General features: G+C 49.6%; 1 protein-coding gene across 1 annotated transcript in view; it reads left to right on the forward strand.

The window, feature by feature from the left end:
• The first annotated feature begins 1,431 nt into the window (after nt 1-1,431).
• LOC146797228 (peptidoglycan recognition protein 1-like) overlaps nt 1,432-13,285 on the forward strand; it is a 92,014-nt gene continuing 80,160 nt past the window's right edge. The window contains exons 1-2 of the mRNA XM_085624181.1: nt 1,432-1,641; nt 6,400-6,497. Coding sequence (XP_085480307.1) covers nt 6,449-6,497 — 49 coding nt within the window. The 5' untranslated portion in view covers nt 1,432-1,641; nt 6,400-6,448. The remainder of the gene's footprint in view (nt 1,642-6,399; nt 6,498-13,285) is intronic.

The following is a 13,285-nucleotide window of genomic DNA, read 5'->3' on the forward strand; positions in this document are numbered from 1 at the left end:
CTATAGGGCCAGGGTCTGGGACTCTGTACCCCTGGGCACAGCACCACTATAGGGCCAGAGTCTCGGACTCTGTACCCCTGGGCACAGAACCACTATAGGGCCAGAGTCTGGGACTCTGAACCCCTGGGCACAGCACCACTATAGGGCCAGAGTCTGGGACGCTGTACCCCTGGGCACAGCACCACTATAGGGCCAGAGTCTGGGACTCTGTACCCCTGGGCACAGCACCACTATAGGGCCAGGGTGGTGAACTGTGTACCCCTGGGCACAGCACCACTATAGGGCCAGAGTCTGGGACTCTGTACCCCTGGGCACAGCACCACTATAGGGCCAGGATCCGGATCTGTGTACCCCTGGGCACAGCACCACTATAGGGCCAGAGTCTGGGACTCTGTACCCCTGGGCACAGCACCACTATAGGGCCAGGGTCTGGGACTCTGTACCCCTGGGCATAGCACCACTATAGGGCCAGGGTCGGGATCTGTGTACCCCTGGGCACAGCACCACTATAGGGCCAGGATCGGGATCTGTGTACCCCTGGGCATAGCACCACTATAGGGCCAGGGTCGGGATCTGTGTACCCCTGGGCACAGCACCACTATAGGGCCAGGGTCTGGGACTCTGTACCCCTGGGCATAGCACCACTATAGGGCCAGGATCGGGATCTGTGTACCCCTGGGCATAGCACCACTATAGGGCCAGGGTCTGGGACTCTGTACCCCTGGGCACAGCACCACTATATGGCCAGAGTCTGGGACTCTGTACCCCTGGGCACAGCACCACTATAGGGCCAGGGTCTGGGACTCTGTACCCCTGGGCATAGCACCACTATATGGCCAGAGTCTGGGACTCTGTACCCCTGGGCACAGCACCACTATAGGGCCAGAGTCTCGGACTCTGTACCCCTGGGCACAGCACCACTATAGGGCCAGGGTCGGGATCTGTGTACCCCTGGGCACAGCACCACTATAGGGCCAGAGTCTGGGACTCTGTACCCCTGGGCACAGCACCACTATAGGGCCAGGGTCGGGATCTGTGTACCCCTGGGCATAGCACTACTATAGGGCCAGGGTCGGGATCTGTGTACCCCTGGGCATAGCACCACTATAGGGCCAGGGTCGGGATCTGTGTACCCCTGGGCGTAGCACCACCATCTTCATGACAAGCTTTAAATCCGAGCCGAGACGTGTCGTTCATGTCTCCTCCACCTACAAACACCAGGGGGCGTAGCTTTTGTGCTGTTCTTGCCCGGTCCATCCCCTCTTCCGCGTGCACACAAGCATCTTGTTTCGCAACACGCACCTGTATTGTTAGTTGTGTTTCTTATGTAATGTTCTATTCCTTACGTAAACACCTCCAGGTAATATATACGCTGTCTAAATCTGCATAAAAACATACATTATAGAAACGGTGAAATGCTTGCACCCTCTTGCACAACTGCAGGATTGTGCAAAGACATGAGTCAGAGGTCTGGCCTTACTGCAGATGCCCCTCCCAGAGGGCATGCTGCCCATGAGTCAGGAGTCCCTGGGAAGGCCCCTCCGAGGTTCCAGTGAGGGCCACTTCCTGGTCACTGTGTGTATAAAAGGGAGTCTCACCCCAGAGCCGCATCCAGGACCCGCCTGCAGCAGGAAGTCCCAGGTGAGTTCAAGGAAAGCACGGACCAATGAACGCTCTTCATATGACAGGGCCCACAGAGGGCCCCCCCACCACCTGTCATGCGATGACAGCCATGGGCGGGGCCAGGCGCCTGCTGGGCTCCTGGGCCCATTGAAGCATCACAGTCTGGGGCTCACTGAAGGAATCCATCCACAACAAGTTGTATATATTGGGATTTATTGTAACTCGATAAGGTACCTACAGCTGACCCCACAGTGTGACAGCATAACGGATCCCCCCAGCACCACATTCCACATGGAACTTCCCAAGTATGTTCTACTCTTAAAGCCACCCCAACATTCACAATCACATGACAAGAGCAGGGTGGGCGGCACCTAGGAGGTGAGGTGGTACGTCGCTTCCTGCACATGAGTAGCTCTTCTCAGGTGGGGCGGTGATCCTCCAGAGGCTGGGAGGGAAGGACAAGGGGCTTCTTTGGGTTTGCCTTGGGCCCCTCTGCAGCATCAGCAGGTTTCAGCAGCGGGCGTTGAAGTCAGGCCTCGCAAGGGTTGTTTCCACAGCTGAGGGGCGTCCTTGAGTGCCACAGATAGAAGAGAGACCCGAAGGTCTTAGCTCTTGGGTTCTGCCCAGCTCAAACCTACATTTCATGCACACGTCCGCAGCATGTCTGAGCTCCTGCGGTGCTCCCCCCTTCCTCTAACAGACTCGACGCATCAATAAAACCATCGATCTAAATCTGTCACATTAGAAGCAGCACACTTCCCTGAGACAAGCAAGAGTGTCACTCCATCCTCACAACTCTATTTCAGGGCCACCTTCATCTCTCGGAGGCTCTCTGCCATCCACCAGAGAATAGATCGAAAGATCCACTCTCCCCAATCAATCAATCAGGGGTTTGTAAAGCGCACTACTCACCCGTTAGGGTCTAACGGCGCTATGGGGGGGAGTAAGTGCAGCCCCGTTGGGGTCATCTGAAGAGCCTGGTCTTGAGGTCCTTCCTGAACTGGAGCCGTGTAGGGCTTTGCCAGAGGTGGAGTGGGAGGTTCTACCAGGTCTTGGCTGTGAGGTAGGAAAAGGATCTTCCACCCGCTCTGGTCCTGTAGAAGTGTAGGACGGTGGCCAGGGAGAGAGGTAAGCTGATCGGAGGTTTCTCCTGAGGGCGTGGAAGGAGAGGCGGTTGTTGAGGTATTGAGGTCCGATGTTGTGGAGGGCCTTGTAGGCGTGTGTGAGTATCTTGAAAGTTATTCTTCTTCCAACGGGAAGCCAGAGGAGATCACAGAGGTGTTGAGTGATGTGGTTGTGGCCGGGGGTGTCGAGGATCAGTCTGGCTGCGGTGTTCTGGACGGTCTGGAGCGTGCGGAGGAGTTTTTTGTTGATTCCGGCATAGAGGGCGTTGCCGTAGCCTAGTCTGCTGGTGATGCGGGCATGAGTGACTGTTTTTCTGAATACTGAGGGGATCCATCGGAATGTTTTACAGAGTATACGAAGGGTGTTGAAGCAGGCCGAGGATACGACGTTGATCTGGCGGTTCATAGTGAGTGATGAGTCCTGTAGGATGCCGAGGTTTGGTGCGTGATCCATCGAGGTGGGGGGGTTGCGAGGGCGGGGGGCCACCAGGTGTCGTCCCATGCTGAGGGGGTGGAGCCAAGGATGAAGACCTCTGTTTTCTCTGAGTTGAGTTTCAGGCAGCTGTACTTCATCCCTTCTTGGAGGTTGTCCCTGGTGAAGTTGGGTTCCTTGGTGAGAGAGAGGATGAGCTGGGTGTCTTCGGCGTAGGAGACAATGTTGATCCTATGGTTTCTGACGGTGGTTGCGAGTGGGGCCATGTAGATGTTGAAGAGGGTGGGGCTGAGGGAGGATCCCAGGGGTACCCTGCATCTGGTCTTTGTCGGTCCTGAGAGGTGGAGCAAGAGTCTGACTTTCTGTGTTCTGCCTGTGAGAAAAGAGCGTATCCAGTCTAAGGCCTTTCCTGGGATGCCGGCGTCATGGAGTCTGGTGGCCCAAGATGCCACAGCCCACACTAGAGCCAGCCAGCCACCCTGATCCACACTGCACAGCTGTTCACCAATGATCAGAAAAGATGGGCAGCTGTAATGTGCCAAAGTCAAACCTCAGGCTAGTCTGAAGTGTCGGACCATCACACCTCAGGCTCATCTGACGTGTCTGACCATCAGACCTCAGGCTCGCCTGATGTGTCTGACCATCACCTGTGTTCACAGCAGTTTCACCCCCACCTGGTGTCTTATCTCCCTCTTATGCCCTTGTGGTCTTGTGTCTTGCATTGATTTCTTGAGCCTGATTCACTGAGGGACAAGGGTGTAGGAACTCGTGCCAAAGTCTCCGTACTTATGACGGAATCTCCTACTCGGGCGGAATATAACAAGTTCAGAGACTCTGCACTTGTAACTTTACTACACGTAAGTCCCTTCGTGAATCAGGCCCCTTGTGTTTTATCCTGCTTTGCTTTCTTGTGTTTTATCCATGCCTTGTGCTATACCCATAGTTTGTGTTTTATCCCTGTCTTGTTCCCTTGTGTTTTATCTTTACTTTATGTTCTTGTGTTTTATCTCTGCCTCCTGTTTTATCCCTGTCTTGTTCCCTTGTGTTCTATCTTTACTTTATGTTCTTGTGTTTTATCCCTGACTCCTGTTTTATCCCTGACTTGGTCCCTTGTTTTCTTGTGTCTTAACCCTGCCTCGAGAACTTGTGTTTTATCCCTGCCTTGTGCCCTTGCGTCTTATCTCTGCTTTACGTTCTTGTGTTTTATCCCTGCCTCCTGTTTTATCCCTGCCTTGTGCCCTTGTGTCTTATCTTTGCTTTATGTTCTTGTGTTTTAGCCCCGCCTCCTGTATCATCCCTGCCATGTACCCTTGTGTTCTTGTGTCTTAACCCTGTCTTGTGCCCCGTGGTTTTCATCCCTGCCATGTGACCTAGTTTCTTCTTCCTGCCTTGTGTCCTTGTGTTTTATCCCTGCCTCCTGTTTTATCCCTACCTTGGTCACTTGTGTTCTTGTGTCTTATCCCTTCCTGAAGCCCTTGTAGTCTTGTGTTTTACTCTTGCTTTGTGCCTTAAGACTGCATTGCATCCTCGTGGTCTTGAGTCTCACCCCTGCCATGTGCCCTCATGTTTTATCCCTGCCTTGGGCTCTTTTGTCTTAGTTCTGCTTTATGTCCTTGTGTTTTATCCCTGCCTTGTTCCATTGTGTTCTTCTGTTTTTCCCTGCCTTGTGTTCTTCTGTTTTATCCCCGTCTTCTGTTTGTATCCCTGCCTGTTCCCTTTTGTTCTTGTGTCTTATCCCTGCCACGAGTACTTGTGTTTTTTCCCTGCCTTGCGTCTTCTTTCTCCGTTGTGTTCTTGTGTTTTATCCCTGCAGTGTTTTATCCTTGACTTGTTCTATTGCGTTCTTGTGTTTTCCCTGCCTTGTGTTCTTGTGTTTTATCCCTGCCTTGTGCCCTTGTGTCTTATTTCTGCTTTGTTTTTCTTGTGTTTTACCCCTGCAGTGTGTTTTATCCTTGCCTTCTTCCCTGGTCATCTTGTTTTTTATCCCTGCCTTTTGTTTTTGTGTTTTTTATCCTGTCTTCTGTTTTTATTCCTGTCCTGTTCCCTATTCTTCTTGTGTCTTATCCCTGCCTCGAGTACTTGTGTTTTATCCCTGCCTTGCGTCTTCTTTCTCCGTTGTGTTCTTGTGTTTTATCCCTGCAGTGTTTTATCCTTGAATTGTTCTATTGCGTTCTTGTGTTTTCCCTGCCTTGTGTTCTTGTGTTTTATCCCTACCTTGTGCCCTTGTGTCTTATTTCTGCTTTGTTTTTCTTCTGTTTTACCCCTGCAGTGTGTTTTATCCTTGCCTTCTTCCCTGGTGTTCTTGTTTTTTATCCCTGCCTTTTGTTTTTGTGTTTTTTATCCTGTCTTCTGTTTTTATTCCTGTCCTGTTCCCTATTCTTCTTGTGTCTTATCCCTGCCTCGAGTACTTGTGTTTTATCCCTGCCTTGTGCCCTTGTGTCTTCTTTCTGCGTTGTATTCTTGTGTTTTATCCCTGCAGTGTGTTCGATCCTTGCATTGTTCCCTGGTGTTCTTGGTTTTTTATCCCTGCCTTGTGTTCTTGTGTTTTATTCCTGTCTTCTGTTTTTATTCCTGCCCTGTTCCCTATTCTTCTTGTGTCTTATCCCTGCCTGGAATCCTTGTGTTTTATCCCTGTCTTCTGTCGTAATGTCCTGAAGTATGTACCCTTTAAGAGGGTGGGGGGGGGGGGGCCTTAACAGCGAGCGGTAGGCACACAATCCAGTCTTAGATGCCCTCGTGGGAGCTCGTCTTGCCTCTTGTGGAGAGGGCCGGGAGGGAGAAGTATGCTATGTATGAGCTGGAGGGTTGTTCCATTGGTGCAGCAGGTGCAGTGGCACCGGGCCAATGTGCCTAGGTAGCCACTGAACCCTGATTATTGCTGTATTTCACTGTTCAAACAGCGGCCACAGGTAGAAGCCCTGATGACCCCGCAAGTCCACTTTATCTCTGCTCTTCGCACGCACCCACCACAACTGACTGCATCGGATATTTCTCAAGTTTTGGGGGGTTTGAGTAAAGTAAGCGGCTGCCACTTGAGAACCAAATGGGGTGGTCCTGTGTATGTGTGAGAACAGCTCCTGAGTGTGCGGACTGTTGCGTTTATCCCCGCCTTGTGTCCCCGTGGTCGTGTGTGCACCAACCTTTCCCGACTCTCGTCACTCTTTGTGGGTGGCTCTGCCCCCCTCCTCTAACTGTACCCCTTCTGTTCCTGTCTCCCAGGGCTCTACTGTGCTTTTGTTCCTCAAAGAATATTCCGGAAGTGACGAGGATGCTCCGTGTGGCGGTGCTGCTCTCTACACTCTGCGCCCTGACTTACGGTGAGTTGTTGGCATCTGGGGTGAAAGTAGAGGTGCAGGGGGTGCTGCAGCCCCCCACAATAACCAAGGGGAATGAGCAATGAGGATGCCCTAAGTTTTGTTTTTATCCAGTCACATCTGCTGTGCTTCCAGGCCAGAGGGCAGATTAGGGTGACCAACTGGCATTGGTGCAAATTCAGGATGGTGAGTGTAAAAATTCAGGACAAAGGGTCAAAATTCAGGATACAAATTCAGGACAGGAGGTCAAAATTCAGGACAAAAATTCAGGACAATAGGTAAGTTTTACAGACACATCAGAGGAGGCCGCACAATAGTATATAAGTAAACCCAGCCATATCCAAACATATTCAGCCATTTGCAAACCTATCCATCATGTATCCTTCCATCTATCATTTCACTCTTCCATCCCTTCATCCATCCTTTCAATCATCCATCCATTATCCATCCATCCACCCTTTCACCCTATCCATCCAGCTATTTATCCTTTCACCAATCCAGCCATCCCTTCACTTGCTCATCCATCCACCCAGTCACTCATCCTTCCACCCATCCACCCTTTCAGTCACCCATCCATCCTCCCTTTCTCTCTCCAGCAACCCTTTCACTTAGCCATCCTTCCTTCCATCCATCCACCCACCCATCTACTTATCCACTCATGACTTCATCCATTGACCCTATCACTCATCCATCCTTTCTCTCATCCATGTATCCTTTCACTCCTTCACTCATCTATTCATCCTTTTGTCCCCCTACCCTCCCTTTCACTCACTCATCCATCCTTACATCCACCCTTTCACTCATACGTCCATCCATTCACCCTTGTACTTATCAATTCATCAATCCATCCATCATTTCACTCATCCATCCACCCACTCTCATCATCCACCTTTTCACTCATGCATCCTTTCACTCATCCATCCACCCTTTTACCCATCCAGCTACCCTTCGACCCATACATCCAGCTATTTACCTTTTCTCTCAGCCATCCATCCACTCACTCATCAATCCATCCATACTCTCTCATTATCCATCTATTCAATCTTTCATTCATCCATTCACCTTTCACTAATTCATCCAACCATCCACCCATCCCTTCACTTACTCACTCGCCCACCTTTTCATATTAATTTTGAAGCTGAGCCTTTTTGAGAAGAGGCCCATCAAGAACTTCACCCTCGCTGCAGGAGCCATTCCAGGACTGGGACAGAAGCCAACCAGGGCGGAGACAGGATCCACCACAGGGGGAGGGGACAGGAGCCATCACAGGCGGGGGGGGGGGGCAGGAGCCACCACATGGGTGGACCGGAGCCATCACTGGGGGGCGCAGGAGCCATCACAGGAGGGGGAACAGGATCCACCAGGGTGGGCACAGGGGTGGGCATGCAGTATTCTAGTATCATCTTGGTCTCTTCCAGGGTGGGATAGGGCTCCTCACCCCCCCCCCCCCTCCTGGACAAGACAACGAGACGACAGGCTCTCTTTCTAAAATGTTAGTTTTCCATCCCCCACTGTGATGTACAGTACTTAAAGGAGATACTCCAAGAGAACTGATTTAACTGATTGTCCTCCATACTTTGTTAATCAGCGTGGGTGCGATTGTGCCATTTCTTTATTTTGTTACATTATAGACTGCATGTTTGAAGAACCCAGGTTTGCTTACAATTTAGTGACAGTAATTAAGCTCTGTGAAGAGAACCAGGTGCTGCCTCCGTGTAATCAGGGCTGGTTCTAGGATGTTTGGGGCCCTGGGCAGAGAGGGAATGTGTGAGGCCCCTCTAAATTGCAGAGACATGAGCATTCAGGGCTGTTTGCATCTGAATAGATGCCCCTGCGCCTGAAGTTGCAGCCCCTCCCTCTCAGTCACCGTCAAGCACCTCTTAGCAGCTCGTCAAGGGCTGAAGGTGTGAGGGTTGCCATCCCGCTGTGCCTCTCCAATGCTGCCGGGTATCTGAGCTTTGGTGCTGCATCGGAGTCTGTTACACCCGCCTTCAGCAGCATCGGAGTCTGTTACACCCGCCTTCAGCAGCATCGGAGTCTGTTACACCCGCCTTCAGCAGCATCGGAGTCTGTTACACCCGACCTCAACAGCATCGGAGTCCAGCAGGGAGGTGGGTGGAATCTGTGCCGGCTTTAGGGTGGTGCGACCGGTGCCCGGTTAAAATTACGGACAAATGGCGTCCGTTGAAGAATCCTTCACGGACAACGGACAGACGGCCGAAATGACGGACTGTCCGTGAAATTTACGGACGGTTGGTCACCCTAGGGCTGCTCCTTCTTTCAACATGGAGACTGGTGTTTGCTTTTCTTTCTATGACCACAAAGTGAGAGGGTTTTGTAAAATGAGCTGTGTGGCACTCTTGCTGGTGTGAAAGGAAAGGAAAACACAACACATTTTAATACCTATAATTTAACTCCACAAATATTTCAAAATATGTCAACAATCAGGAAAGCCCAAATGAAACACTTTTTTGAAAACTGGGATGAAAACAAAGATTTTAATAGGATTAAATCAAGTCACTTCACTAGGTGGTGTGCAAATGTCAAATATTCACTGACACCTGATTTGCACACATTATCTTTTGTGTGTTATATACTTATATTACAAAACTGGAAGGCTTTTTTAAATTTAGTAGCCCTTTCAATGGAGGTTGTGCTGTCTGTAAATGAGGGTGCCCTCCCACACTATGCATTAGTAATATATTTGCACAGTGTGCTCAAATGCACCACGAGGTACATACCAAACCCTTACCACTCTCCTGCTGAGTGGGCATGACTTCAGACCAAACTCACCACTCCTGCTGAGTGGGTGTGGCTCCATACCACACCCTTCCCCCTCTACTTCTGTTTTTTTTTTTTTTTTTCATTTTTTAAACCTTTATTGAAGGAAAAACACAGTTGCAGCCTTACTTAAGATGCAAGTACACACATACAATGGGGGTGAACAATATAGACCATTTCAAATACATTTAAAGCAGGATTATCCAAAGTTCTTAAAGAGGAAGAAAAAAAGAAAAAAAAAAAAGCGGGGGATTTAACTATTACTATTTAAATCATTAGCCCAATCACTAAGTGGTTTCCAAATCTTTGAACCCTTAATCCTCCCTCTTTTCCCCTTTTGGGCGTAAAGGACATTCTCCAAATGAAATACATGTAACAAACGCATTTTCCATTGCCCGAATGTTGGAGGTTGTGGATCGAGCCACGAAGAGGCAATACATAGTCTAAGTATAGACATTGAAATAAACAAAAACTCCTTACAGTTGTCCTCTGGTACTGATACCCCCAATAACATAAGTTGGGGAGATAACAGTATCCTCCTATTAAGAACATATTGCAGAAAAGAAGCAATCTCCAATCTAAGTTTATCGAGCTCCGGGCATGTGGAAAAGATATGCACCAAATCTGCGCCCAAAGTTTGACATCTAAAGCAGTGAATACCCTCCGACCCACCCCACTTAATGATTTTAGCAGGAGAGATATAAAGATCAAAAAATGTTTTAAAGCACTGTGCACGTAGATTAGCTGTAGTCAATACGGTATTAGCTAATACAATAGCATTTTCCAGGCAGGAGTCGGTAACCTCAAGTCTTTCCTGCCATTTGTTGGATTGCTTTTCGATATCGTCATGTACCCCGTCCATAAGTATCTCATAGAGCCTCGAGATTGTAGGAGGGTCATGGGCGGTGATAATATCTAGCAGCGGGATAGCAGTAAGCCCCATGGTACCTCCAATTTTCTTAGTAATAAAATCCCTTACTTGTAGAAACTTTAAAAAATCACTATTAGTAAGATTAAATCTTTTTTTAAGTACATCAAATGTGGCTAACTGATCTCCATCCAGCAGGTCTGCTATATTATGGACTCCGGCCTGTAACCACCGGTCAAAATATCCATCCAGCAATATTTCGGGGACCTGACTATTGTCAAAAAATGGGGTGTATCGACTGAACCTGCCCATGCCTAGTTTATTTCTAACCCTGGTCCAGATTTGATATGCGGTGACCAGAATCTTGAATCGAGTTCTTTTGTAATAGCTGGGCTCATACATTTTTAAGAAACATCCCCGTACTCCCGGGCCCATTAACATCTCATATATGGTAGGCAGAGTATTAGGTAGCATAGTCCTATTATCCAGGGGTCGAAACAGGGGCCAGTAATATTTAAGTGACGCAGCCAGATAATATAATCTAAAATTTGGTAATCCGAGTCCACCTCTTTCAATTGGAAGGGCTAAAAAACGATTTGCGCGACGCGTTTTTCTATATGACCAGATAAATCTTGCTATCTCACGCTCGATCAGCTGAAACCACCTATTGTGTATTTCTAAGGGTATTGTGCGAAAGATATATAGTAATTTCGGTAAAACTACCATTTTGACCAGGTTGCATCTTCCGATAATAGATAGTTTCAAATTGTCCCATCGACCCATATCCTTCTTAATTTTATGTAATATAGGGGTTATATTTACCTCAACTATCTCCTCAATTTTAGCCCTGACACGTATTCCAAGATATACCGCCTCCTCCACTATTCTATCATCTATAGAAGTCATATATTTATTGACTAAGATCTGGGTTTTGTCCCTATTAAGCCTATAGCAGAAATTTGACCGAACTTCTCTGCCAACATTTCAACTTCAGGCAGTGCAGAGGACAAGTCTGACGTGACAACGGCGACGTCGTCAGCATATGCCAAGATTTTAATGTCCATATGGTTTAATCTGAAAGGGGAAATATACTCTGAGGCCTCTAGGGCCCTGAGAAATGGATCCATATACAGCGCATATAACAAGGGGGAAGATGGACATCCTTGTCTTGTCCCTCGTTCTATGGAAAACGTTTCAGAGGGGACTCCCATAATCTGTACCTGCGCTGATGGTTTATAGTACAGAACCTGCATTGCCCTGATGAAGCCTTCTCCAAAATTATTCGCTTTAAGGCATTTCCATAAATAGCTCCAAGAGACCCGATCGAATGCCTTTTCGGCGTCTAGGAAAGCCACGGCTACTGGGAGTTTTAAGACATCAGAGGCATCAAGCACTGTAATAAGTCTTCTTATGTGATCCTCTGTCCCCCTTCCATGTATGAATCCGTGCTGCCACCGGGAAACCAATCGCGGCATGACTTTGTTGAGGCGGGAAGCAAGAATCTTAGAATATAACTTAGCTTTATAAAATTCCAAGGGTATAGCATCAGTGCCGGTAGCCTTAGATGATGGTAGATCAGATAATGCCTCCTGGAGTTCTTGATCTGTAAATTCCACATCGAGGAGGCACGCCTCCTCATCTGCCAGTTTAACTCTAGGTAAGAGCAGAGGATCCCAGCCCTCACTTGGGACCGCTTCCGCAGCAGCCCTCTACTTCTGAGTGGGCTTGGCTCCACACCACACTCTTACCACCCTCCTGCTGAGTGGGCGTGGCTCCATACCACACCCATCCCACTCTACTTCTGAGTGGGCGTGGCTCCATACCACATCCTTACCACTCTCTTGCTGAGTGAGTGGCTCAGTACCACACTCTTACCACCCTCCTGCTGACTGGTTGTGGCTCCATACAACACACTTACCACCCTCCTGCTCAGTAAGCGTGCTTCCATCCCACACCCTTACCACTCTCCTGCTGAGTGGACATGACTTCAGACCAAACTCACCACTCCTGCTGAGTGGGCGTGGCTACATACCACACCCTTCCCCCTCTACTTCTGAGAGGGCGTGGCTCCATACCACACCCTTCCCCCTCTACTTCTGAGTGGGCGTGGCTCCATACCACACTCTTACCACCCTCCTGCTGAGTGGGCGTGATTCCATCCCACACCCATACCACTCTCCTGCTGAGTGTGAATGGCTCCATTCCAAACTCTCATCACTCCTGCTGAGATGACGTGGCTCCATACCACATTCTTACCTCCCTCCTGCTGAGTGGTCATGGCTCCATAGGACACCGTTACCACCCTCCTACTGAGTGGGTGTGCCTCCATACCACACTGCTACCACTCGCCTGCTGAGTGGGCGTGGCTCCATATCAATCTCTCACCACACCTGTGTTAGAAATGAGGGGGCTCTGGTTGACGCAGGTGTGAACCCACAACAAGCAGGGACCCTTTACTTCTTGTCAGGGCGAAGGATGACTCCCCAGAATAACCCCTGCTCACCCTCTAGGTGCGTGGCGCGAGCAGTCTAGGCTAAGTCTCAGGCGTACACGGTTAAGCAAATGCAATTACACATACAGTAAACCCCTTGCATGCACCACAAACGGACACCAATCCGGAAGTATATAAAAATAAGCTTTTATGTAGTTTCAGCAGAGTTAAATACAAGGCCCAGTAACGTTGAACTGATGGGGCCACAATTCTTGGAAATACGGTAAAGTTCTCTTTGTACGGAAAGTTCTTTAGGCGGGCACAAGGTAACTGCAGGCCTCAGCGCACTTCGTGCTGAGGCAGCGCCCAGGGAGCACACAGCAGATGACAGGGAAATAAGAACGTTGCGGACCCTGGATCCGATGCGAGCTCGCGGTCGAGGTCGTAAGTACAGTACCTTGTTTCTTGACGCAAAGGCGGGTGCGGGATTTCAGCGGCTCTTCGACAGAAGAGCAAGGCGGCGTCCGGGGCTCCCACACTTCACGATGGGTGTCTGATCTTCAGGCTCACGACAAGAGCGGGGTGTTGTAGGTGGCGGGTGAACAAAGCGGGGCAGCCGGGCACGCCGATGCGTCCGGGCCGTCCGAGGCTTGGAGATGCTCACACACGCCGATTCCGGCGGGAGGGTGAAGGTGCACAGCGAGCCTCCAA

This window comes from Triturus cristatus, chromosome 9, assembly GCF_964204655.1.
Source record: "Triturus cristatus chromosome 9, aTriCri1.1, whole genome shotgun sequence".
NCBI lineage: Eukaryota > Metazoa > Chordata > Amphibia > Caudata > Salamandridae > Triturus > Triturus cristatus.